At 37.8% G+C, this 27928-nt stretch overlaps 4 protein-coding genes across 5 annotated transcripts in view; 2 read left to right on the top strand and 2 right to left on the bottom strand.

Annotated features, from left to right (window-relative positions):
- The window catches only part of LOC147871616 (uncharacterized), a 34649-nt gene extending 13198 nt beyond the window's left edge, over positions 1-21451 (bottom strand). Inside the window, exons 1-3 of the mRNA XM_087360601.1 lie at positions 21312-21451; positions 14349-14597; positions 36-133 (exon numbers count right to left, since the gene is read on the bottom strand). Coding sequence (XP_087216727.1) covers positions 36-133; positions 14349-14484 — 234 coding nt within the window. The 5' untranslated portion in view covers positions 14485-14597; positions 21312-21451. The remainder of the gene's footprint in view (positions 1-35; positions 134-14348; positions 14598-21311) is intronic.
- LOC147871614 (TBC1 domain family member 4-like) overlaps positions 1-27928 on the bottom strand; it is a 259104-nt gene that overhangs the window by 165048 nt on the left and 66128 nt on the right. Inside the window, exon 7 of one of the 2 annotated variants that reach the window (XM_087360627.1) lies at positions 21445-21584. The exons of the other annotated variant lie outside the window; for it this stretch is intronic. Coding sequence (XP_087216753.1) covers positions 21507-21584 — 78 coding nt within the window. The 3' untranslated portion in view covers positions 21445-21506. Of the gene's footprint in view, positions 1-21444; positions 21585-27928 lie in introns of those variants that run through there. 2 annotated transcript variants of the gene reach the window in all.
- On the top strand, positions 82-4560 carry LOC147871617 (diphthine methyl ester synthase-like). The gene is made up of 5 exons (XM_087360626.1): positions 82-580; positions 958-1191; positions 1330-1450; positions 1883-2026; positions 4099-4560. The coding sequence occupies exons 1-5, from the start codon at positions 446-448 to the stop codon at positions 4314-4316; spliced, it is 852 nt and encodes a 283-aa protein (XP_087216752.1). The 5' UTR covers positions 82-445; the 3' UTR covers positions 4317-4560.
- LOC147871615 (regulator of chromosome condensation-like) lies at positions 21589-22702 on the top strand (the record flags this gene model as incomplete). The annotated part of the gene is made up of 4 exons (XM_087360581.1): positions 21589-21753; positions 21829-22008; positions 22095-22311; positions 22388-22702. Coding segments are annotated over 4 exons (726 nt in total), but the record flags the coding sequence as incomplete, so codon positions are not given.

Here is a 27928-nt window from a genome sequence, read left to right as displayed (position 1 = left end):
CACAACCAACCCAACGTCTCTAAGTGGCATCTCACCTGTGAATTCTTACAGGCCGACTTTTTAATTCTATACTTCACTCCTATATGTCGTAAATCATATACAATTTCATAGTGCAATTCTTCTTTACTGCTTCCTACAACATCCGAGATAAACATGTTTGAATCACCAGTACAATCCTAATCTCTCCATACCAAACATACCACGTAATAATTACACTAAAACTGAGATTTCAAAATGAGTTCACAGATTATCACACTTGGTTCACATGTAAGCATCTCGGCCAATCATAAATATTCCTATATCGCTTGTTTAACCGCTACAAGTTGCGAGCAGGTAGTTATCTATGGTTGCTACATTGCCAAACTAGCAAGAACTTTCAAAATGTCCAATGTGGCATCAATGAAGTTATAGGTAGTAGGGAATCTAAAAATTGTGTTGTTCGGATATGTTCTATATAATTGGGTTAGGACTTGGAGAGGCTGAAGACATCACAGTCAAAGGACTAGAAATTGTAAAGAAAGCTGAAAGAGTTTACTTGGAAGTTTATACATCTATTTTAACAGTTGGTAAAGAGGCTTTGGTATGGTTATATTTACTTTTTATAGGTTAGGGAGTAAGTTCCTTCTTAAAATTATTAGTAAAATACCGAACACGGTTCATATTTCCCACCACCTTACGAACTTTGGTCGCGTACTGCACCTTTTGATTAGGTTTAGTTTGGTTCCCCTTATATCTAATCAAACTTGAAGAACAAGCGAACATCATGGTCCCTTTGTTTAAGAAAAATTGTCTACCCGCATATTAAAATGTAAGTATTTTTCTCAGAGATGATCAGGAAGGATACGGGAGAGAAGAACAAAGCCTTCCCACAAGAGTCAGTAACAATAAGATACGCTTATTACAAATTTATTAACTCAGATATGAATTCCAATAATATGCAGAAATCCAAACACACAGGAACAGTTTTATGGTCGGAACCTGATCATAGCAGACCGTGATCTTGTTGAACAAGGAGCACATGAAATTCTTCAAGATGCAAATTCAAAAGACATAGCACTGCTGGTTGTAGGAGATCCATTTGGTGCAACTACACACACAGACCTGGTTCTCCGTGCCAGAGAAGCAGGTATCACTTGCAAGATAATTCACAATGCATCAATACTAAATGCTGTGGGATGTTGTGGGCTTCAGGTTAGTTACTATGACAATTCAGAATTTTTATACAGTAACCATGAAACAAACTAGAGCCATATGATATTCTGTTAAGGTTTAAATTTTTATAGTTCACTGTGGGTAATATCTGCAGCTCTCTATTAATATTATTTACAGCTTTACAGTTTTGGAGAAACAGTGTCTGTCCCATATTGGTCTGAATCATGGCAACCAGACAGTTTCTATGATAAAATTGCTGGCAACAGAAGACGTGGTTTGCACACACTGTGCCTCCTAGGTAAGGTATCATAAACACAGTCAAACGTTTGATATATTTTACCTTTCAGTTATATTTCATTTGCTTGACTCCTAAACTGAATGTTTCAGACATTGAAAATAGGCAAAGGGTTGTTGGTTATAATTTAATCCACTCTGACTGCAGTGAAATTATTGTGTCCTAGGTAACAATTTTTAAAATATATTTTTATATTTATTCTCTCTGCTGCCATATACTAATTAAGTTAGTTATATTAATAAAAGGCATAACATCAAGCAAAATGTATTAACTTAATCCAATTTGTAAACTGTCATGAAACAGTTAAATAATATGAGTTTCATGAATTTTGTTACTTCAGCATTTTACTCTGCATCCTTTTTGTATTTCTTACATTATCTGTTTTGTCTTATGTAGAATTGAATATTATTGTATCAATAATACCATCTGATACAGATATCCGTGTAAAGGAGCCAACATTAGAAAGTCTAACAAAGAAGAGAAAGGAATACCAACCGCCTCGCTTTATGTCTGTCAGTGAAGCAGCTGGTCAGCTGTTAGAAATCATCAGCAGAAGACATGGAGATCACAAGGAATTCGGTGTGTGTCACACTCCTTTTCATGTTTTCCCCATAAATAATTTTTTCTCCACCAGTTAATTATTTCAGCTTTTGCAGCCAAACATCTTTCTATACCTATACCCATACCTGAAAGATCTCACATTACATCTCCTTCCCTGGTTCTTAAATGGGACTCCCCCTTTTTGTTACTTGGCTGAGATCTCAAATCATTCCTATGTAGAACAGTACCCAATTTTCTTTTCATCTACTGCTACTTTTCTCTTTCCATGTAATTTCTAATTTCTATAATCTTCCATCCTTCCTCTCATAATTCCATTCTGTATTAATGTTACCCTTTCGTTTCACATGTATGAATTTATTCTCTTGAGATGTAATATACGAGGGTCGCTCATTAAGTAATGCCCCACATTTTTTTCCTCAGAACATATTTATTCAAGATGGCTCAAATTTAGTGACAATATAAATCAATGTTTCCTTTACACATACTATTTTTCCACATAGTCCCCATCAACTTGTACGGTTTTACGCCAGCGTGGAACAAGTGCATGCATGCCTTGCCGGTACCAGCTCTTGTCCTGTGCACGTAGCCATGTCCTCACTGCTTGAATCACGCTCTCGTCATCTTCAAATCTTGTTCCGCGGATAGCATCTTTAAGTGGCCCAAAGAGATGGAAGTCGGAGGGTGCCAGATCTGGACTGTAGGGTGGATGGGGTAGCACCGTCCAACCCAATTTGGTGATTTCTTCCCGGGTTCTCAGACTTGTGTGAGGGCGTGCATTGTCGTGCAGGAGCAAAATTTCTGCTGGATGCTTGTGAGGCCGAACTCGTCGAAAACGCTTCTTGAGGGTTTCCAGGGTCATAATGTACGCGTCTGAATTGATGGTCGCACCTCTTGGCATCACATCCACAAGAATGACCCCATCACTGTCCCAAAAGACAGTCATCATGACTTTTCCGGCGGAGGGAGTTGTCTTGAATTTCTTCTTTCTCGGTGATTGAGGATGATGCCACTCCATTGACTGCCTTTTTGTCTCTGGCTCAAAGTGGTGTATCCAGGTTTCGTCACCTGTAATGATCCGGGACAGAAAGACCTCTCCCTCAGCATCAAAACGCTCCAACAATTCAGAAGAAATCGTTTTCCTTTGAATCCTGTGGTCTGCTGTGAGACTTCGTGGAACCCATCTTGCGCACACCTTCGAATATGCGAGAGCCTGGATAATTGCAATCACACTTCCATTGCTGACTGAAAGCTGTTGGGCCAATTGTCGAGTTGTGATGCGCCGATCCTCACGAATAATGGCATCCGCGCGGTTCAACATGTCTGGAGTGGTGGCTGTGGCAGGACGCCCAGAGCGCAGCAGATCACGGAGCTCGGTTTCTTCACTTCCTGAAGCTTTAACTCTCTTAGCCCAGCGACCAACGGTGCTCCTATCGACTGCACAGCTTCCATACACAGCACACAAACGTTTATGAATGTTCACCACCGTTTCTTTTTCAGCAACAAGGAATTCAATTACAGCTCGTTGCTTGTAACGAGAGTCGTTCACAGACGCCATTTTAACAGTTCACTACAGCTCCGCTATCGGTTGGAATCATTTGAAACTCCGTACACGAACGCGGGAAACATCAAATCTCAAGCATGTAAAAGTACACTTTTCTATCTTCATTATTGGCTGAGAAATAAAATGTGGGGCATTACTTAATGAGCGACCCTCGTATTTTGTAAAATATGAACTGAAACCTTTAAATTCCAATGTTAACTGTATGTACCAACTGCATTAACAATCTATAACTCTGCATTTTGCCCCCATACTGTACTGATGAGTTTTTATATTATTCTCAGAATTAATACCAATTATTTCCCTGAACAGCATTAACCAAATTATCTTTGTACCGGAGATGTGTTGCATTTTCTTTGAGGTAGAGTCTGAATTTCTGAGTTTATAGACAAGCCTCCATTTCAGAAGGGTTACACTAATGCTCTGATTTCTTCTTCAAGTTCTAATATGTATGGAAGTGACAAGAACTTGTCACAGCACAGACCCAAATGTAGACAATAGTAATATTACTGTAATACTCCATGATCTTCAGCATACACAGGTACCACTCTGTGTGTTGGGGTGGCACGTGTTGGTTCCGACACACAACAGATACTGGCCTGCACACTGCAAGAGATGAAGGATGCTGATCTGGGCCCACCACTCCACTCCCTTATAATAGTAGGACACCTGCATCCTCTTGAAGTGGAGTACCTGACACAGTTTTCAGAGAGCAAGGAGAAGCTTCTTCAGATTGCGAAGACTTCATGATATTATTATTATTATAGTGGTATATAGCTGTCTTCTGGGTTGTAGCGCCATGTAATCTGGTAGAAGTTCACCAACATTTCAGAGGTCTTTGTTGTTTCTGAAATGTTCTACCAGTGTACATTGTGCTACAACCCAGAAGATGGCCTTCATTGGATGCACCGCTATGGGATCCTCAAATGTTTTAATGGCTGGCAATTCTAATATGTATGTGTGTACAATAAAGGATGTCTTCTTTATTATGGGATATCTCTTTCTCTTGTTACTGACTGATAAAAGTCTTATTCTTTTCTGTCTTCCATTCGTCTCCTTCACTTTAGTTTCACAAATGACCATATTAGGACAATTTTGTTTTATGTGATTTTTTTTTTGTATCCAGTACACACCATTCAGCATGGTGTGCATTGGTGGTTAGCAGGATTCACGACCCATCAGTACATGGGTTCGACTGGGACATTTAACGCTCCTGCTATGACCCCCTTTTTGCGAAATGATGATGAAAGTGGAGTAATTGTTGGGATGCAGCGAAGAAACCGGGGAAACACAGGAGGAAAACTCCGTGATGCCTGGACCACTGCCTTGCCCAACACAAGTTGTAAATATGAGCACCGCTGGGAATCGAACCTGGGACCCCAGTATTACAAGCCCGGCATTCTAATCGCTAGACCACTGTGGCGGCTTTTATGTGAATTATACAATGCCTTTAATTAAGCTGAAATCTGTATGATATATGATTGAACTGTAAGAGAATATTCATGTACAGAACATAAGATACTGTTTATCTTCTGAAAAAGTTCTAAATTAAATATTTTAAGTACAATATGAATGAGGCACTCACAACTATGGTATCACAAATATATGATGAAAGATAAATATTCCATGTACATGATCTCTTTGCCCATTACATACATAGTACTAATTAAACAACTTTACAGGCAAAAAACTCGTGCTCTAGTGAAATTGAAATGCATGATTAAATTATCTCAATGTGAATGATGCAAAGTTACCTATCCTCAATTCAGAAGTATCAAACAGGATAAGGAAATGTCTAGCAAATCTAAAGTTTACTTAAGAGGAGCGAATATTGCAACTTAGAATTATTGTACAAAATACCCTGTATCATAATGGGTGCTGTTTCAGTACCATGGCACAAATAAAGAACAAAATACAAAGTTACGATACTTGTATTCCGTATTAATTGTTTGGGTCAGGGTCATACAACTACATACTCAGAAACAGGACAGATACTTCCACACAACACTTGGGGACCAATGTTGACAACATGTTAACATGGAGAATATCTGAGAACAGTCCAAATGTACCTAACAGGGATGAACTGTTAGTACAATGGAGAAAATCACATAATCATGAACTTCACAATTTTTACTTTTCACCAGATGTTGTGATGAAATTGAGGACAACGTGATGAATGGTGCATGTGACGTACAAGGAGGAATGAGAAATGTGTACAAAATTTTGGTTGTACAATCTAGAGGGAAGAGACCACAAGACCTAGGCATAGATGGGAGCAGAAGCATACTTGTGAACATGGTAGTGAACATCCAGGATCCATAAATAGCATGTAATTTCTTTGAGTAGCCGAACATATATACCGGTCTTTAAAAAAAAGAGAAGAAGAAATGTTTAATAGATGAAAAAAGGGTTTTACACACCTTCACTGTTGGGGATTTGGAAAGTAGATGACACACAAACAGTTTTTAAAGTGATTACTAAAAATAATTTCTGAAATTATTATTTTTGTCTCAACACTTGATCCTACCTAGATTTTAAATTTCTTTCCTCTTCTTACAAGCAATATTGACTGGCAGTTAACAACTTACCAGTAAAGCAATCAAGACTTGGATCTTAACTTTATTTATGCTCTTTATCCTGTAAGTACAGAGCTGATGTTTTTCTCATGGGTAATAACTTTACTATCATGTGCCCATTTCTAACCATAATATATAGCAATTTACAATGCTGACCCATTAGAATTATTTAACTTTCAATCAAACAGGAAACAACCATTCATTCAAATATTACATATTCATCATCATAGTCAAATGCTCCAATATTACTAGCATTTTTCTTTCCTTTGGTGTCAAAATGTAGATTTCACACACAGTTAACATAAATCCTTCATTCATACACATAACATTTACTTTTTAAAAAATCACATTAAGGTTTAATAAAACTCTTGTTATTTAAATACTGACTTAGTTTAAAACCTCAGTTTGAGTTTTTGTGTCATGTTTCCATTAATTTGTTACAAAAATATACATAATGTAACTCAAATTCCTTTCCAAGTTCAGTTCAATCTCATAAACTGATAAAAATGTAATAAAGCCACAAAAATAATAGCTTCATCCTCTGTGTGGCTTGACAGAGTCCTCATCAACTGGCCAAGTAATGTGGACACAAGTACAACATTGGACAGAAGGTATTCATAAATGTATATTCCTGTCATACTGTATGCAATATCTTATATTCAAAAACATAACCTTACAGAGTGGGGACAGTATATTTTCAAAATTTTATGTTTTTGTGCAGCCCTTGTGAAACTTTATGAAATTTTTATGTTTTCACTATGACTATTAACACACATACCTGGGTTTACACTGCAAAGATTAGTTAAGGCAAACACTTGAGAACTGGATAGTTGAAGACTGATCCCCAACAGCAGTATACGTAGGGCAGTCAAAAAGTTCCCGGAATTGTGGTATAGCACTGTAATGGTAGGACATATGGCAACGCTTACCTAATCACCTTCAAAGTAGGACCCTTACGTGCACACACACTTGCTCCATCGATCCTGCCATTGTTGGAAGCACCGGCGGAAGGTTCGTTTGGAATCACAATTCTTGGAACGTTTTGACTGCCCCACCTATGTATGTATGTATGGACTTTCAGTACAGAGCACAAATCCTCTTTTAGGAATGCACAAAGCCATCATGCTCTCTGTATAGCTTCTTTAACTAAAATGTTCTCTATTCAAATAGTGTTAACAACTTACAGTCATACGTGCCATAAAATTGATACAATGGTACTTATTTTTTATTTTAATACAGAGAGACCAGATAGAGGTGTTTTACAGAAACAACATACTGTATTAAGTTAGTTTAAGAAACTGTTGTTGGAAGAACAGCACAGCAGTAAAAATAACAATCTTTAGACTATTCAAATTCAACCCAATTAAACTAACGAGTTATTTTACAGACACACAAAATATTGTTTACATATAAACATGGACCAACAAATTTTCCAATTATTTGAAGGCCATGGGAATACAAATAGGTAGTCTGTGAATAAATGAGATAGTTTCACTCAGGGTCACGATCAAACCCCTGTACAGCCCTGTGTATGCTCTATCAATGCTGGACTCATTATATTTTAAGGTATCTTTTTGAGTTATGAAATACTGGTATTTTATGAATAAATGTGGTTGCATAAGTCTGGAAATCTTGCATGAACTCTTCAATTACAATCTTGTCATAAGCAGCAGACAAGAAAAATATTTCTGAGATGAGTATATTACTTTCAGGTCTAAATTTTATTTTACGATGTATGCTGACATTTCTCACTAAAATAGGCATCAGAATTTTATATCAACACTGAATGTTGTATGTACTGTTTGAACCTGTTGCTATAATAAATTAAGGTGATCAGCTTAATGAATTTTGACAAATAAAGCCATGCATATAAATAAATACATCATCAAATGAATCATAAGCTTATAAGTGTTAAAGCTAGATCAGCAATGACCAAACATCAAGAACTGTGACTTAAATAATTTTCAATTTATTGTTATAATAAAATGAAAGTCACCCAGAAACACGATTTGCTCCACTGTATTAGCTATAGCATACACTCCATAGAACAAAGAACCATAAGCACAATTCTGTGATACAATGCGATGGAAATGATTATTTCCTTCAAGCAAGAAACAAATGATTTTGTCGCACATTTTCCTTTGAAATAAACACTTAGAAAAAAAATCAGCACTTATTTTGTTCCATCCTTTTGTAGGCCACAATAAATATGGAAGATAACAACTTACATCCTGGGTGGGAAGTAAGCAGGCATTAAATAATCGCTTATAACCATTTCTCAATGCCTACTTACTTCCCACCCACCCTGTATATCTCCAAGTATACAGTGGTTATAGCATTTCATACCTCTGACGTGAGCTATAGGACAAAAGTTACAGCACAGATGTCACTTAAACAACCAATACTGGACATGTAGATTTTCTTTGTCTTAAATTTTTAACAAATTTTAAAGTGTGTAATGTAAATGTCCACAAACACTGTCAAGCTATCAAAATAAGCTCCTTGACAAAGACCAGGGGATACAAAATGTAATTTAATTGCAAAGGTAGAAACTTTTTCCCAACAACTTTACCCACACATCCTACTTTCTAGATGGCTGTTGCAGAACACATACATACAAACCACCTTTGATATATTGCCACTGCCTCTTGAAGAATTTTTATAACAGTTTACATTTCATTCCCCCATCTACGACGAAACCTGCTTGTTCCAAAATTTTATTCTTTATGCGGTATGCGAATTGTATAAATCTCATCTCTTCAGCTTCAATGGAAAGGAGTAAATGTCAAATACAGAATCTTTGGTATTTTCAAAGAAACTTTTTATCTGCTTGGGACATCTGTTCCATGTGTGTAACAGAAATGAATTGGTACAACTTTCATACAGTTACTGATGGAGGAGACATTAATATGTGAGGCATGATAATAAAATTATAATAATAAAATTTTAGATACAAAATATATTAATCAAATTAATATTCACGTATTTCCAATTTATAAAATTCAGTATATATTATTTTATTACAGTGCTGCTACAACAGTCCATCTGAGACTGAAATATTTCAACAATCACATAAAATGATATAAAATGTAGCTGCAACAGGCACCGTATGAGATTACGCGGAAACCGCGTTGATCGGTTAGCAGGTTGAAGAGATGATGGCATATCTAGTACTTCAGTTATAGACAAAACCCAACTGATGCGGGTATCAAACAGCATATATTACACACAGCAATAAATGTTGTACAGCATAACGTAGCTGTCATCGTTACAGATTAGGGGCTGTACGAGAAGTAGCCAAAGACAATAAATGGCAGACACAAAGTGAGTAGACGGGAGATAATATAATAATTTTTGTTTGATTGTGAAAGGAAGAAAGTAATATGAGACTCAGACACACAGAAGTATGAATATGTATAAACGGGAGAAAAAGAAGTTGATTACGTCACTGACTTAACATTGTAAATAGTTTCAAAATAATCAGTGGTGAATAGAAATTTTAAATTTTCATAATTTTATTGACCAAAAGTAATTAATTGGTACACAGAATAAGGACTAGGCATTGAATGTAGAATTAATTTTAATTATCACTAATTTAAGATAGAACAATCATATAAAACTTTTAATACCTTATACAAGAGGCTTGACCCCTAACGATGGTATGAAGTGGACTGAAGCATAGTGCGGATGGATGAGAAAGATCAGTTACACCAGATGCAATAAAATAATATATATATATATATATATATATATCAATGAAATTTATATGTTCAGTATTATCAATCGTCTCGTCAAAAGTAAAGATTTTCTCAGTACAACATGAATGGCTTGTACCCACTCTAGTGACAGATGAATGCCATCAGTAATGTACATAACTAAGAAGGAACTCAAAATATATCTGCAAAATGCACATGAACGTACCATGAGAAGTATTAAAGATTCTGACTTGGCTAACCATACTTTCCACACGTGCTGTAGTGACACTTGCTTCAGGCTATTTTATACTGAACGTAATAAATAAGATATTTAACGAGATGTAAGTCACCGAAACAAGTGGCATTAAATCAATGATTGAAGGTATATAAATGTTCCATGTAATCTGTGTGTAAATTTGCTCAGGTAAAAATATGTACCATTCAAAATGTCGAACTTCTTTGCGCTGGTTGGTTCTCTGGGACATCATTCAATAATCCCTTAAAACATTACTGAAACACAATTTTTATTTTCTGTGTTACATTTTTTGATAGATAATCATCTTTTGCTGATGCATTTCCATTTAGTATGGACAAGTGTTACGTTATTCAGCGACTTTAATCAATTTCACGATGGAATATTAATATACAGTATAGATCTCAATTATCCCCATTTAATGGTTCCTGCACCTTGTCCTGGTGGTGGGGCTTGAGTACCTCGGTGATCCCAAGAGCTACTGGTGGGGCCTCCCTAGCCAGATTGGTCGAGGGGGAGAGGTCAGACTAAGACAGGTACCCTGGCCCTCCAGGTTGGGGGTTGGTCGCAAGGCTAACAACCTTGCACCATAAAAAGGAAGATGTTTCAAAACCTTAACCTCGGACAGACGGACCTAACAGGACTGAATGGAAGAGGAGAATTGAAGAGGCCATGGACCGAATACGGACCGGAGAGCCATAGAAGAAGAAGATCACAATTATACGTATGTCAGTCACAGATTCAAACGAAAACAAACCTTTCTACGACTCTATCGTAGGAAATGTTTTTTACCTATTTGAAGCATCGTGACAGTTACATGTACAACCTGTGTATATTTATGGAGTCGGATGATTCTTAGAATAAACAATGGTTGTTAACATAAACACTATTAACCAACTAATCTTTGTAATGAAGACGAAGGAAATTAATTCTTAAATATCGTTCACATGAAATTCGTGCTTCTGATTAAAGTGAACAATATGTTACAAAGTTTATCAAACATATTACAAAAGCAGAGACGGTAATAAAATTCAAAAATATTATTAATAACGATAACGAGAGGAGATTATATAGGGACAAGTCTACCTACACAGGTTATACATATTCTGAATAAAAAGCACACCTACAATAGATCTTAACTACTAAGGATACAGAAAAAAGTCCCCAGGAGGATAATATGGAATGCTTATGAAACCTCTCCATCTTCACACACATGAAGGACTCGCAAAATACCGAAATGAGCAACACATTGATATCAGCAAAATTCCATTCAACCTATTATGCTGAGAACGGCTTTAAAATCCACGCCAAGACCCGAACAGATTAGCTTCCCTCATACTGTCCATGACGCAGTACACTCAACTTGTGCTCATGTATACAGCAATCTCAGTCAGTCTGATCGTAACAGTTTTGTTAGTAATTGAATATTTTAGCTATAAATAAATTGTGACAAAAATACAGGTGATGTACTGAGATTCATAATTTACATTAATTTCCACTACGAAAATCAATAGAAAGTGAATAATTAATCAGCGGTCCATGCAAAATGCAACTGTGCGCCACCTGAAGATGATTTTACGACAAAACTCGTAGTGACAAACAGAAATAAAATTTTCTGTGTAACTTGAAGACAGTAATGTTTTTAAGGACATGCCAGTGACAACAACACAAGCAAAATATTATTTTTTTCCCTATTTAAAATTTGAAATGGATTATTAAGAATTCTCCATCACTTCTCCATTCCCCTCTGTTTTATTTATAAAATAAGGTGCAGAAAACAGAGATAAAAATAACTTCTAAACGAAATTAATTTGCAATAATAAGGAAAGATAATGTTCCCATCATTTCAAGATCTTATCCTCATTACTGCATGTGTTTCCTTGTGTTTATAAGCAGTTTCCACTCGATTCTATTTGGATTTACAGAAGTTTTAATTTACTTTTGCATATAAAATGTTTAACTGTGCATACTTTCAGCTCTGTCTTGAAATCAAGAGCATATCTTGTAGTTATTAAAATTGTAGGGAAATATCCGTTCACACAAACAAATGAACATCATAAGAAGAGTGTATTCTTGTATGAAACAGAAATGTCGGATTTACATATTTTACCAGGACAGTTTCTTCAAGAATGCAACCAAGACAGCTTAAGATACTCCGCCCAAAATACAGTAGTAGTTTCCCATGTATTTGTATTTCCATCAGTTTTAATACTGATAATTTCTGTGCAGTATTTTCAAATTTTGTCCGAGACGTTTTCTTAATTTAACTATTCTACCAAACTTTGCGTGACGTGACGGTAACGGTTGCCGGCGAGTCCTCTATCTTTTACTGGCAAAAGGTTATTGCTTTCAACAAAGAAAATCCCATTCCAGAGAAAGATTTTTAAAATTCCTTCTTATTCAAGTCACATCAATCTCTAAACAATTTTTTTTAAATAATAAAAATAATAAATGTTTTGTTCTTAAGACAAAATTGAAACCAGAACAGTGCATTTTCCTTTTAAATGAAGATTTCCAGAAGATATATAAGAAAATAGAATTAACTATAAAATACTGACAATATTCCTTGTAAAAGTGTAAAGATCTACAGGTAAATTCTATAATGGACACAACAATATCTGTAACAATTACACAAGACGGGGGGGGGGGTTATTGTAGGAATATTTCCGCTTGACACTTTTTTTGCAGTATTCCTAAGAAATATGACAATATATCAATGGGAATTACAATATGGACAATTACATGTGTATTGAGACAGAGTACAGACATATCGCCTGCTGAGAACAATAGTGACGTAACTCAGAAATCACGGTTTCGAGAAAAATGCCTTCGAACTTTTGGCGCAACTTCAATCTTTCATTCCTCGTCCGCCACACAACTTATTCGAGTAATTCCTTTTACTCTATTCACAATCTGCTTTGAATTAATGTAATTTGTAAGTTTTCTGCTTCCGTCTTACGTCTCTCGTGCACGAAGAGATGGAGCGAAACCTTCCTGACAATAGTGGCGTTTGTCGTTACCTAGCGGCATGGGGCGGACCTACACTTCCGCCGCTTACGCATGATTTCAAGGTGAATGTTGCAAGTCTATGGACATAACTCAAAATTCTGAGCTACGTCACTATCGTTCTCAGCAGGCGATACGTAACATTATCATATACTTATCTATAAACTCATTTCTCTGTGGGATCAATTTAAGTCTCATCAATCGTCGTCAGCTTAGGATGTTGACAGTCTGTTGATTGTCTGTGACATGGAAGGATTGTTCTTCTGTCATAAGAAATGTAAATAGAATGACTGAGGCACTGTTCTTTTGTTTTGAGCATCAAAATGATGTTGCCTTGGTTTACATTTTGTGCAGAAGGCTTTTCGAAATTTGGATAAATACACTGTTATTAGCTAACAAATTACTAAACCTTTTTAGGAAAGTTTATGAAATTGTACGTTTGAATAGGTCAAATCTCTAATATAATGCTGGAAACACAGTATGAAGTATGAGGTCCACACATAAATCTTATTACTAAGTGTCATCCAGTTATGGTGTAATTATAGAAAAAAAACATGAGGGCTGCTCCTCATAGCACATGGACCAACACAGACTGATGGGGCTTGATTTTCCACATAGTTATATCATATAAAAACAGCATCTATAAACATTTTGGAAAAATTACACTCGATATAAAAACTGCTAAGATAGGTTATATCTTAGAAATAGACTGTCAGCAATAGCTGTAAAACAGAGAAAAATACCAAACAAATTCTTTTTCTTTCTTTCTTTCATTTGCCATACAATCACAACAATTGTATATCTACATAATAATATTATATTACACTCTTACATAAGAAAACACAGTTTAAAACTAAAAAAGTGACACCATTATATTTAGTATCATGAAATCACAAATAATATTCATGTTAGATATCCCACAATTTTCTTGGGACAAAATGGCTTACATTATTTACAAGGCACTTTCTTATTTTTGTCAGCTGTGTACATTAACATTTTTCAAATACGCTTTCCACATCTTCTCCTATATTGCCTGAAGCCGAGGCAAAACACGAGAAAACGAACAATGTCAGAACATTTGTGACCATAGATTCAGAACATTTAACAATGCCAACAGCTGTATTACATTTAAAAAAACAACATGAAAATTGCCCTCTAAACAAATGACAGCTCGGGGCTACAATCACGAGGTCAATATCGAAGTCTGTCTGGAAAAACCGGACACAGGAAGAATAACTTTTTTTTTACCTACCGGAGTACCCAGCAAGCATTGAAGACTGATGCACTGGTTTTGTGTCACCATTGGGGGTGACCGCGTGGCCAAGGGTGTCCCTGCCTGGACCAGAATGCAAAAAGGCAGGGTGAGGATGAGGTCCTCCCTGCCCCATGTCAGGGCCTGAACCCCAGTGATCCGGTGCGCTGTTTGGAACGGTCTGAAACGGCGAAGAGTCATAGGGAGAACTACAAGAATCACTGTAGGCTTCTTAATGAGAATAACGACCTGTAACAGAAGACCAGTGTCAAGGCATGAGTCCACGAACAAACATGGCCAAGGAGAACTTTTGGTGATGGAAAGTAAACATACTATGTAACTAACCTGTAACAAACTGTGAGAGTTAAACTATCCATATACAAGGAAATGAATAAACAAACAAACAAACAAGAACATTCTGTAATTAAAGCTGAATGCCCTCTACCGACAGAACATGGACCTTTAAACAAACTTAATACTTTATATACAAAGATTTTGACATAAGAACTGGCACATTTAAAGTGCAGACGTTTCTGTGACAAGCCGTAGTGTAAGTTTGTTGGATACTCCTGAGCCTAATTTTAAAAATAAAACATGTCGGTGACTTCCTCGGGGTCTGTCTGCCAAAGAGGAACATAATTTTGTGTACCAATTATCCAGGACGCGCCAATATAAATATCGAAGTTTTTCAACACCCGTGAGTAATTTCAAAATTGACAAAAACATAATTTACCCATGGTTGTCTCTTCAAGAGAAATCTCCCCCTCTCCCACTTACAATTTTTCACGCGCCATCTGGGAGAAACAGGATGGACCGCTGAATTTAGGCTACAGGCCGGTGAATTGAAGAGTCTATTTCACAATGACGTTTTACTTATCTAAAGCTGTAGGCCCACAACTGTGCTATCAGTATAGCTAAGTAAAGACGCTATTCAGGAACTATTTTCTTGGACGACGTCTGAACTGGGTTCACTCGCGGAGTTTTCTGACTAATATAAAATTTCTGGTACAGAAACTATGCGACCCAAGCGGCCTTCTATCCACCGGGTATCAAGGGGGCTCTTCCACCGGGATAAAGCGGCCCCAGCGTGAAGCCGATCATCGCTTCCACTTAACATCGACATTTAAAACGCGTGTAGCTTAAACTCCAACTCCCTCTTCGCCTCCATGGCCTCATGCATAGGGAGAATTGTCGTTACATCGTAATTCTGCTATTATCTTCCTTCGTTAATTGGTCTCAATTCCTTACTAAGGTACTACTAACTCCACGAAGCAAGGCCCTTCTTAAGAAGCTATTAGTACGCCCAGCTAGTCAAGAAATTTCCTGTCTCTTATGGAAGTCCAAAGGTTCATAACAGTGTGTGCAAGATCACAGATTAATCCAATCCACAGCCCCAAACCTCTTTCCTTAGGACCTATTTTAATATTATCTTGACATCTAGGCCTAGGTATTTTGAGTGGTCTGCTCATTTCAGGCTTTCTAACCAAAACTGAGTACGCATTTTTTTTTCTTAAAAACGTTCAATGTGTTCTTCCATGAACGTGAGGGACCTGAAGTGTAAAATTAGAAACGTTTTATCCACGTTTACTTCTAGACAAATGTGCATCTACGGAAGAGTCTAATAAAACTTCTGGGTTTTTCTTTAAAATATATGTTTTCACCCAACAAACACCATCAAGCATAGACCCTAGCGGAGGTACGCCGTATTAAACATAGTCTGTTGAAAATCGAAAGTCTCTGTGAAATGTCTAAAATACGTCGTGTGGGCAACATTAAAAAAAACCGACCAGGATCTGAAAGGAGATCCTGACGAGTCAAGTCGTTATATCAATCAGCGAGACAGAAAGAGAGCACAGCTCTAAATGCCAGTGCCGTGTTTCCAGTCTTGTGCTTCCGCCGAAGGTCTGGCAGTAGTAGTCAACCAACAAATGCGCGGTGGAATCGACTTACAAAACGTCAGATAATGGGATCATAAGTTTACATGAACAAGCTTTAATCGTCACTCCTTTATTTCCAAGATGGAGTAAAAAACATGACGAAAATACCTTCCATCTCTCTTTTAGTTAGTCTATATTTTACTTAATCAAAACGCATGAGATAATTCTGAGTAGCGGATCCGCGGTACCATTAAGGTTGAGGGACAATCCACCACATAACCCACGTACGACAGCCTACAGCGTACGATCTGCCCCACTACTAACTCTCTGGATATATAAGTCATTCAAACGTCGTTTAGAATATTGAATTCTCCGTGGTAACAACGCAGGTACTCTCCTAGCTGCACGTTGTGTGCGCTTCGTGGTCGAAAAGACGTCAGAGTTCGCCTTGACGACGTTGGATGCGGGGATTTCCGACAGAGGAACTAACTGAATCACACAGCTTCGGTGTTTTCTTCAAGTCTAGTTCGCGTTCGCCACTCCCCTCTGCTCGTTTCGTAACACGATTACATTATAGGCTATCACGACGTATCATTGTGACTTACCAAGGCCTCGAGGAAATGTTACACGAAACTTGTTTTTTCAGTTCGCACCATTATTTAATGGTCCTCTGAAAAATCAGAAGTCTACCTTAGGGTCCTTCGTCCTTTCCTTTAATTTTCCTCCTACGAATTTGGTTCTTCCATTCATGTTCCTTGTCCATGGGACAGAGTCCTTCAGATGCTAATCCTTGCTAAGGTAGGCGAAGTCACTGCACGGCTTTTATGAAACATGAAAGTTCAGATCCGTATTCACAATCACATTTGTTGTGGTCTACAGTGTTATTTTGACACCTACTCGTTCTGCCTGTAAACCGACTGCGCCAGTGAGGCCGACGATTTTCTGCAGTAATTCTTAAATCGTGTTAACAGATGTCGGTACAATACAAAACGATTTTAGACTACGGCGCAACAGTCCAAAAGACAACCATCTTAATTTTATTTTCATCGTGTTTTGCTTGTGTATGTTAGACATGGGGTTTCTTCGTGCGGTTTACACAATTTGTAAGAAACAGTTCGTGGCGGGTTAAGTGTTGGTGGACCGCCAAGACAAATCAGTAGTTAATCATTCTAGGGAACTGATCAACCGTAATAAACTGTGATGAGCTACCACATTCAAAGTTGTTTACTGTTCGTTTTCACGCCCTGCGTTCCTTATCGTGGTTTTATAAAAAGCCGGAGGCGAGGATGTTTTATTTCAGCGGAATAATCTAATCTCTGTAAACGGCATATCCTGAAGAAATCAAGCCGGAAATAACTGTAATCAGCAACAAACAAGGCAACTTACATTGACGTAAATCATGAAAGAAAGGATTTTTCATTTGAACCAATTTCCATTAGTAAAACCACAATTTAGATTCTCCTGGTGTGTTCGAACGATCAGGTCACAAGCAGAGAGACGATCCTGTATACCAGGGGAGTGCAACCCGAGAGCCGCATGTGGCCTTCGCAACTATGTTTGAGGCCAGATCAAATTAAGTTTAGCAAACAATATAAGAACTACTGCGGTATTAATAAGTGAAGTTTTATAAAATTAGCAATGATTTCAAATCAAAGCTGTCTGAAAGACTAACAGCTACATTCTACAGTTTCGCTGGCTGCCGCGATATTCTTAATATCTTTGAGCGGTCTTGGACAAAGAATGGAATAGCTAATGCATTCTGCGATAACGAAAAGGTTGCCGACTTCTGCTGTATACGTCTAAATTATTACGGACAACGTTTAGCATAAATTAACGACAGCTAGAAAACCGGCTTTTACTGTTAAACGTTTTCAAAATTATGCATGGCAGTTCATTCTAAAATGATACATTCCCTAAACATCACATTTTAAATTTGATTAACCCTTCAAGGCCTAAGTCCGTCTAAACGTTCAAAAATCCATTCCGTACCGCAAAGAAAACAAATGCAGACCATTTGTTTCCACAATCTACAAGTGTATACAAATTCCTGTCTTAAACAGCAATAAGACACGATTTTAACACCAATAACGACGTCTATACTAGATTATTCGCATAACATTTGCATTATTTCGTAGCCTACTCTATTTTGTAATATCACGTGATAACCAACAACGCGGAAAGATCACCACTTCTAGAGGTCAGAAGCCACCAAGTCATGCGGGCACTGAATACACGCAAATGTATGCTGTGGCTCCGAAACTGGCAAGGTATTCAGATGACCGTGGGAAATGTTCAGCGGTAATTGTATTTCTCAGGGCTGTACAAGTACGTAACGCGTGGCTCCTTCAACCAAACATCGGGAGTGCTAGAAATAATGCAATTCTTGCTTACTTCTTAAAACCGGCCAAGTACCAAAACACTGACAACGAAGTGAAGTCATTTTCATCGCATACAACAATTTTTAAAAGCTGTTCATATATCTGTCAGGCTTAGAGCCTATTTTAAGACCCCAAGTAACCAAACTATTTGGTGTGACCGTAGGCCTATGTTTATAAATATTTCTTTAAGACCCTTACAAAGACGTAGTTCGCCAATTTAACGCATACGTGAGAAAAATTATTAGAATTAGTTTCAAATTAGCTGGCCATAAAATTCCCCGTCGTTTACGTAAGCGAAAAATTATTTACCATTTTCAACTGAACCCAAACTACACACGTTTTTTAAATATTTATTTTAATAATATCATCCCATAAACGCCAACATATCCCCGGGCCAGTATTTGAACCCGGGATCTCACAAATACGAAGAAGAGGCACTAACCACGATATTCGGTGCCCTTATTTGCGGGATGAGGTAGACGCGGGGTGAGGGGGGCTGTGAATTTTATGAAGCAGGACTTACCCAAACAATACAGTAGTCAAAATTTTGATGGTAAATTACTCAGTTTAGTGCTTGGGTAAAAATACGTACAATTTGTAACAAAAGAGACAGCATTTTGCATATTCACGAATGTATCTATTATACACCCATTCTTTGTGTGGATAAAATAAAAAGGAATGCGTTACATAACCTAACTCTAACTTTAACTTAATATCCAAACGATTATAACGTCTTTTTTCAGTGTCAGAGTCCAAACGGTCTTTCGTCTTCTGAAGGACGACTACTTACGATATATTCCAACAGAACAAGAGATGCAAATGAACAATTTGGTTACATAACGTAAGTCTTAAGTGGAAACAGCCATAGTTCAACAACAGTACCATGATTAGCCGGTAGATGTCAGCAGTATACTGATATGCGTTGAGGTCGACAACTCTGTTATCAATGTGAATAACATAGGACATGTTCGTGACCTTCACTAGTGAAATATGACGATCTGACTAACAACGATCCCTCTACCAGGGATCCACAAGTTAATCAAAGCAACTGCGTCTTATTGTGCCTTTTTTAAAACAAACAACTGCCGATCACGTAGGCTGTGGCAGCTTAGCAGCCATCTATCGGTAGGATAAACTGACAGGTTCTGTGTCTTCGAGCTCACTATACCAGAGGTCCTCAAACTTTTATACCTTGTGCCCCCTTTAAAACATTTCATAAATTTCACGCCCCCTTCCAGAACAAGTGCAAGCAAACAGATTTTACATAAAATTTAGCTATGAGCACACATTTTTTTATAATTTAGTATATATTATTCAATGCATTTAATTTAAAAAAACTGTAATAACATACACGCTCCGTACCTGGATTAGTGGGATGTGTACGTAGACTAATATCGCCGTTTACTTCCTAAAACCGCCGATGATCTACGAGTCTGAATTCGACAACACTGTAATACAACTAAACTGCCTCAACCAAGCAAAGGAAGTTAAAAATGTTTCTCCATATTTCGTTAAAAAAAGTTTTTCATACAAAATACACGCCCCGCAGGGGAGCGCGCCCCACACTTTGAGAACCTCTGCACTATACGCCTCCATGGTGACATGCGCATAGTTCCATAGACTTAAGAGCAAACCAACTCTACGCGTAATTTAAAACAAAAATCAAATTCAAATATTTCACAAAAAATACATGGTTAAGGATGGGTTTTGCGCAGTGCTTTCGAGTTGATTGTTTGCAAAGACATAATCTAAGAACCAACACCAAAGAGCAGAGTCATTTAGAAGCTGATTGCCGCTCAGCTGGTCACGAAATTCCCCGTATTTATAGAAACTTTAAATGCGTCACTACGTTCACAGAACTGGACCATTTCCTGAAGGAAATAAATCCAGTCCACACCTTCACCCTTACAAAGAAGGTATCTCAAATAATTTCTTCGCTTCAGATTTTCCGACAAAAACTCTATTAAGAATGCATTTCTCATCGCCGTGTTCGTGCTACATGTCTCATACTTATTCCGTTTAACGATGCGTCTTAAAGAACATGGACCTGTGACCACAGATATCACCTCACGCATTACGCACCGATGACTTATTCAGGGTAAAATATTCTTGAACGAAAACAAACTCGTGAAACAAAAGCCGAAACATTATTACAGCAAGTAATTATTCCCGACGACGGGCATTGGGCAAGGCCAGCCTAATGACGAACGGAGAGTCCCGCATGGCCACCAAAGCATCACTAAAAGCAAAACAAACACGGACAAGCACTCGTGGCTGTTAGCAAGGTTACAGAATGTCCAAGGCACTGAAAGTTCGTTCCTATTACATCAAATTTGTTCACAGCCTGAAATGCGTCTAATCTAAGATTCATCCGTAACATACAAACGCCAAGTTCACTGTCGTATTCAAAAAGACAAAGAACATTGAAGATACGTATTCTAGAAACTGGAATTCACCTGAAGATTACTGTCTTCTGGGTTACTGCGTCGTGTATTCTGGTAGAAGTTTGCCAATGTTTCAGAGGCCCCCATCATTTCTCTGATAATGGAGGTAGTAAGCATATATGAAACGTCGGTAGCCTTCTACCAGAATACACGATGCAGTAATCCGGAAGACAGTAATCTTCAGACTCGCTGTGGTGAGAAGAAGAGCCCGGAATTTCACAGGGACTCTGCTCCAGTGGAATGAAGAAGTGTAAGCCTACTCACTGCGCGGGTAATTCTTGACGAAGTGCGCCTGATACTTGGTGTTCAGGAGAGAGGGTGGCGGAGGTGCAGAGTAGAACTCTGGAGAGCTGTCGATGTAGGCGTTCGGGTGGTGATTGCCACCGTCCAGGGAGTGATATTCGTGGTCTGGAGGATCGTAATGTTGTCCCTGGTGCTGGGGCGTCACGGTACTGTAGGTCACTGCACCACCGTCGGTCCCCACAGATCCGCCAGCCAGGTGTTGCATCGAGCTGTCCCCCAGTTGATTGTAGCCACCTGCAATCCAGGTGTTGTGCTCACGTTTGGACAGAATGACGTGGGCCAGCTTGGTCTAGGAGAAAGCGTATTGGAACGAACCAGCCCAACACTCCTGTCAAGTGTAGATCATGTGATAGACCTGTGTGCAGGCGGAATGCACACAGTCTGTCTGACAGAGTATGGAGAGGTGAGAGTTAAGCTTGTAACTTGATATGAGGATGCCTGACCTCCTCACTGCTAACACTTACATTGTAATATTCAGGTCATTACATTTGGCTGCAATGATGAGGCGGCATTGGGCCGAGACACTAACAATGAAGGCTCAGAGATGGAGCCAGGGAAAGTGGTTCTAGAAGGCCATGCAGTACAGATCACAGCTGGAGACTCCCACACAGCAGCACTGCTTAGTGACGGAAAGGTGTATGCCTGGGGCTCGTTCCGGGTGAGCATGCACCTCAGCTTTATCCTTAGTAACTAGTAACTGTTCTGCTCACATATGGGTGATTACCATTGTTATATAGATTGTAGGACTCACATGGGTCTATGGGCTTCACATTAAATGGGATCCAGAAACAACCTTTAGAAATGTTGCCAGGCATTACTGTTGTGAAGATAGCGTCTGGGGCAGATCATCTCGTTATGCTGAGTGAAAATGGACATCTATACACATGTGGGTGTGCGAAGCACGGACAACTGGGACGCGTGGCAGAGCGTAGTGCAAGCCGAGAAAGCAGGCAGGGCATGGGTGAGTGTGCATCAAACTCGAGGCATATGCTTCGGCGTGGCCCTGATCCAGCGCTCAATTCAGTCCTTTGTTGCAGCCCACCTGCTGTCGCCCATGCTGGTGACCTTCAAGCCAAAGCATGAACCTGCATTTGAAGATGTTTGGGCAGGCGCTTACTGTACATTTGCAAAGGAAATATCCAAAGGAGACATATATGTATTTGGATTGAATAATTATAACCAGTTAGGTGAGTTCGTCTGACTGAATGATGCCAGGATGCTCACGACATTAATGGGCTGTAGAATAACTTGATTCTGGAGATGATGTATTGATTAGCCTTTATTGCATGATAAGAGGGGATTTAAACCTTCATAGTATGGAGTTGGATGTCAACTCCAGATATTATGGTTTAGCAGTGGCACACGGTCTGCTGGATGACACTTATGTGTCAGTGCACAGATAATTAAAGTTAAGTAGATTGTAGGCATGAAATATTCTACATATTGCATGTGTCAAAAGTCCAGTATTCTGGGATCTGAGCGTCATTACTACCTGCTCATTTGAGGCACAGAATATGCCATGCGATAGAGATCAGTTACTTGTTAGTGCCCAGCCCATTTTTTAAATAAATTTACTCTTTTATCAGATAGCAATGAATTCAATAAAAGATTATTCAAAATGAGTTACAGTAAAATTAAAGGAGCAAACATACAAATTAATTGTTATAGGTCTAGAAGAACAGAAGAGCCACTTTCATCCGGTGGTTTCGAAAACTTTCCTTATACCTAACACGAGGCTTTTTCGCGGCGGAAGACTTGATTATTCAAACTAGGGTCTTGCTGCTGATGAGAGGAATCGCGTGAGGCAAGTTGTCCTTCATGAAAAGGATTTTGGTTGGACAGATGTCTGGAATTTGAACCGAGTGTTAGTTCTGAGAATGGGGGGATGGGGGTTCACGTCAGCTGAAGGCCTCAATGATTTGGGGTTGGCGGGCCGTCCTGCTTTTGAATTATTCCCTTGTATTTGCCTTACACCTCAGGAGAATCTCGGAAAACCTCACTCTTCCGCAACTTTCTACTAGCGTCAAGTTCTTCTTCATCAAATTAGTCGCTACCAAATCAAATTTCAAGTGTGTCTAGTCTAAATATATTACGTCTCGGATCAATTCAAAAGTTTTTCGGCGATGTTTATCAAAGCGTGATCACGTACATTGACTTTCTACGACTTTAATTCCCAGAAACAGAATTTACGTTCCTTCACTACCATCCCAGCAGTTGATATGAAATTTCATACTTGCCACTTACACTGTAAGCAGTGATAATTTAATTAACAAGATTTTTTGGTATTGCTGTGAACGTTCAAAAATTTACCATAAATGGAGGAGGTATTTGAAGTACAACAACCTTGTGCTGTAGAAAACATTTCAATTGAAATTCTACCTCAAGTTGTTTAGTATTCCTGACAGCACAAATAAAATCAGACAATCGGGCGTTGCCAATAACACGACATAAAAAGAACCAGCTGCTATCCTCCATTAAGGACGAAGGTGGCTATAGAATTCTTCCGGTAGCCATCATTACAGAAGTAGAGTCCTCTATATTAATGGAGTTCCTGTCATATGAATGTTTAATTACACACCAACCCTCAAGACACCTCAGAAAATTATAAATAATAATAATAATAATTTAATTCAATTCAATTCAATTATTAAAGTGCTTGACAACAGCCAGAAAGCCAATAACAGCCAAGCACTAACAACAATACAGACATTACAATACAAAAGCAAACAAACAAAGAACTGAATACATAAATATACAGTTGAATAAAAATTTACTTGGATATTATCCATCGTCTAGTAATAAAACGTAAAACAACGTTTCGGAGATGGGGCTCTATCTCCGCCTTTAGGTTCCTACTCAGTTGGGCCCACTAGATAGAGCTAATCCCTATCTCCGGACAAATTAAAAAGTGAAAGTCCCAGAATAAGAAGGCATCACCACACCATCCATCCGTGGGACGTAAAATAATTGAAGTAGAAATCAAAATTCATTGAACACGAATAAAGCCAAAAGTGTGAGTTTTTGTTTTTTGGCTTTATCGTGTTCAATGAATTTTGATTTCTACTTCAATTATTTTACGTCCCACGGATGGATGGTGTGGTGATGCCTTCTTATTCTGGGACTTTCACTTTTTAATTTGTCCGGAGATAGGGATTAGCTCTATCTAGTGGGCCCAACTGAGTAGGAACCTGAAGACGGAGATAGAGCCCCATCTCCGAAACGTTGTTTTACGTTTTATTACTAGACGATGGATAATATCCAAGTAAATTTTTATTCAATTGACTCTTCACCATCGTCAAGAAGTTTTAGATTTGATATAAATATACAGTATTAATTTATTGCAAAATAATTAATAAGTAAATAGTAAACACTAATAAAATACAAGGAACAAAATAAAAACAAAAATAAAATTAAAACCAATAACCAAGCTAGATCCAATCAAGGCCACTCTCTAAATCATTTCTCTTATTGAGAAAGTGCCCTCAAAAGAAATAATGTTTATGCGAAATACGTCCAAAGATTTACATATGTCATTTGCAGTAATGACACCTGGCTGAAGAACTATGTCTAAGTGCACTGCACACACTAAACGTAGAAAATTCTCTTATTTGCCTCGCCGGCACACGAATACAAACAGTGTCCATAATGGAATTGCAATTTATTTTGCCCTTAAATACATTAATAAGAAATAACGCATCGAGATGTCGTCGTCTAGTATAAGGTGTTCTGAAATTTAAAGTAGTTAAAATCAATTCATATTTACGAGTAATATTAAACTGAAAAAACCGGTAATTGCACAAACTGGCAAATTTCCTTTGGATATTTTCTAATTTATTAGAATCTGTCTGTGTAAGATTGTTCCATATAACCGACGCATACTCAAGCTTTGACCTAATTAAAGCATTATATAAAACAACAAGGCTGTCTAAAGAGGAAAAATTATAAGTAATAAAACGAATAAGCCCTAAGGTCCTTAGTGCCTGAGAATGAACACAATTTACATGACAGTGAAAATATAGTTTATTTTCTAGCAAAACACCAAGATCATTTATACAATTAGTACGCAAGATTAAAAAGTCACTGACAAAGTAATTAAAATGGATACTGTTGGTTTTACGTGTGAACGATATAATTTTGGTTTTATTTATGTTAAGTTCCATATTGTTAACATCGCACCACTGATGTACAGAATCAACATCTGGTTGAAGAAATTTGCAGTCATTTACCGATTTTATGTCACAATATAATTTCAAATCATCAGCAAATAAGAGAAATTTAGAATACTTAATTTTGTCGCAAAGGTCGTTAATAAAAATATTAAATAAGAGAGGTCCCAAGGTAGAGCCTTGTGGAACTCCAGATAACACCGCGTAGAGAGAAGAAGACTGTCCTAAAATGCGAACAAAGGCAGATCTAGTAGATAAATAACTTTGGAACCACTTGACATAAGGAGAAGATAGTCCAAATTTATTTAGCTTTTTCAAAAGAATAGAATGCGGGATTGAATCAAAGGCCTGCCTAAGATCAAAATACACAGAGTCGATCTGTCGCTGTGAACAAACCGACGGCTGAACATCATTAAGGTAGGTAACTAAATTGGTTACCGTAGATTTTGATTTACAAAAACCATGTTGACTGGGGTGTAATTTGAATTTGAAATAAAAGGAAAGGTGATCATGAATAATACTTTCAAAAATTTTGGAGAGGTTATTTAAGATCGAAATAGGCCTGTAGTTAGAAACTAAGGAGCTGTTGCCTTTCTTAAAAATCGGCACAACAGCCGCTCGCTTCCATAACAAAGGAAAGTTCCCACTACATAAACTAAGGTTGAAAATATGGCATAAGAGTGGAGTTAATATCTTAGAACAACCTTTTATAATGAAATTTGGAATCTTATCAGGTCCGACACATTTCATCGAACGAAGACGACTAATCGCCCGTTTGACGTCTGCATCGGAGATGGATGGAATATTAATGGAATCAGAGCAGGTGTAACCAGAATTATTCTGAGTATTTACACAAGAAAAAGGTTTAAATACAGAGGGAAAATGGCCTGCAAATGCTTCGGCAATTAATTGAGGCTCAGTAATAATTTTGTTTCCGACTTCAATTTGGGTAACAGACTGATCATTCTTTTTTTCAAATTTTGAAATATGTTTCCAAAAGTGCTTCGGTTGAGATCTTAACTTATTATTAATAAGTTTCATCCGAACCAATTTATCAGCCTTAATATTTATTTTAACTAGACTACGATAATACGAAAAAATACTATAATAATAATAATCAGACTTAAATTTCTTGAATTTCTTAAAAAACTGATTTTTCTTCTTAATATAATACATAAGAGAACTGGAAAACCAATGAGGATAGGTGGAATTCCTTGGTTTAACAAAAGGAACGGTAAGGTTAATAGCCTCAGACACAGTAGCCGTGAGGTTATAAACTGCAGATTCAACAGAATTTTGTTTAAAAACGCATGACCAGTCAGTGTTGTGCCAGATCACATAAAGCAACAAATAATCCCCTTTGCCAAAGTTACGTCGAGGAATAAAAAAAGTGGTTGATAGTCAAATATTAATTTAAAGTCAAGAACAAGTGGCTGATGGTACTTATCAGGAGCGACCATCGGAGAATTTGAAATAGAAACACTTAAATCATTAATGTTTGTGAAAACAAGATCGAGTAGTGCGCTATTACGAACACACTTGTTGTGCTGACTGAGACCAAGAAAGCATGAGGTGGCGTAAATACAATTGCCTTTAACTTTGTTATAACAGTACTAGTTAGGAAAGGGGATGCCATTAAACCAATCAAAGTTAGGCACATTAAAATCACCCAACATAACTACCCGGAAAAGATTTGAATTTCAATTTACTTCCAAGAATTTTAAATAGTTTTCAACTACTGTAACGTCGCAATCAGCTGCAAAATAATGATTTCCTATAAGTAAATTATAATTATCTCTAACAGGAATTTCTATCCACACGCATTCTTTCGTGACCTCCAAATCAAACCTACGTTTAACCCCATAAAATGACTTGGAGACAGCAATCAGTACGCCGCCTCCACGTTTCTTATTGGAAGTAAAATAGTCTCTGTCAACACGAAATACGTAGTTAGAATCAGGAAATAAATTAGAACTCAATATAGTGTCATTAAGCCAGGTTTCTGTAATGGAAAAAATTTTGAACTTGTTATCATAAACATTGTCAAAGAAATCGAAACATTTTGTCCGCAGCCCTCTGACATTTTGATAAAAGATATCAAAATCACAGTAGTCCAGAGCCATAATCATTGGGGAACAGAGCACAATAGGTATATTTTTTATTTATTTAGTGTTCTGTCTGAGGAGAGGTCCATATGAACACGATCCTTCCATCCTTTTCTCGGACTGGGACCTGTTCATATACGTTCTTGGCAGATGATCCAGAAGTGGTTTGCCATTGCCTTCTTCTGTGCGTGAATGGAGTAATTGTTGGGATGCCACGGAGGAAAACTCCGTGTTGCCTAGACCACGGCCTTGCCCAACACAAGTTATAAATCGAACCCGAGACCCCAGGATTACAAGGCCAGCGTTC

This window comes from Zootermopsis nevadensis, unplaced genomic scaffold (assembly GCF_977971745.1).
Source record: "Zootermopsis nevadensis isolate Lab colony 2312 unplaced genomic scaffold, Znev_1.0 Znev_ptg000045l, whole genome shotgun sequence".
Taxonomy (NCBI): domain Eukaryota; kingdom Metazoa; phylum Arthropoda; class Insecta; order Blattodea; family Termopsidae; genus Zootermopsis; species Zootermopsis nevadensis.
Note: the sequence above shows the minus strand (reverse complement) of the source record. Positions and strands in the feature narration are given on the sequence as shown.

Coding starts and splice junctions, on each gene's coding strand:
- LOC147871617 (XM_087360626.1), top strand. CDS start 446: ATGTTCTATATAATTGGGTTAGGACTTGGAGAGGCTGAAGACATCACA. Junction 1,192..1,329: donor TGGGATGTTGTGGGCTTCAG/GTTAGTTACTAT, acceptor TATTATTTACAG/CTTTACAGTTTTGGAGAAAC. Junction 2,027..4,098: donor TGGAGATCACAAGGAATTCG/GTGTGTGTCACA, acceptor CATGATCTTCAG/CATACACAGGTACCACTCTG.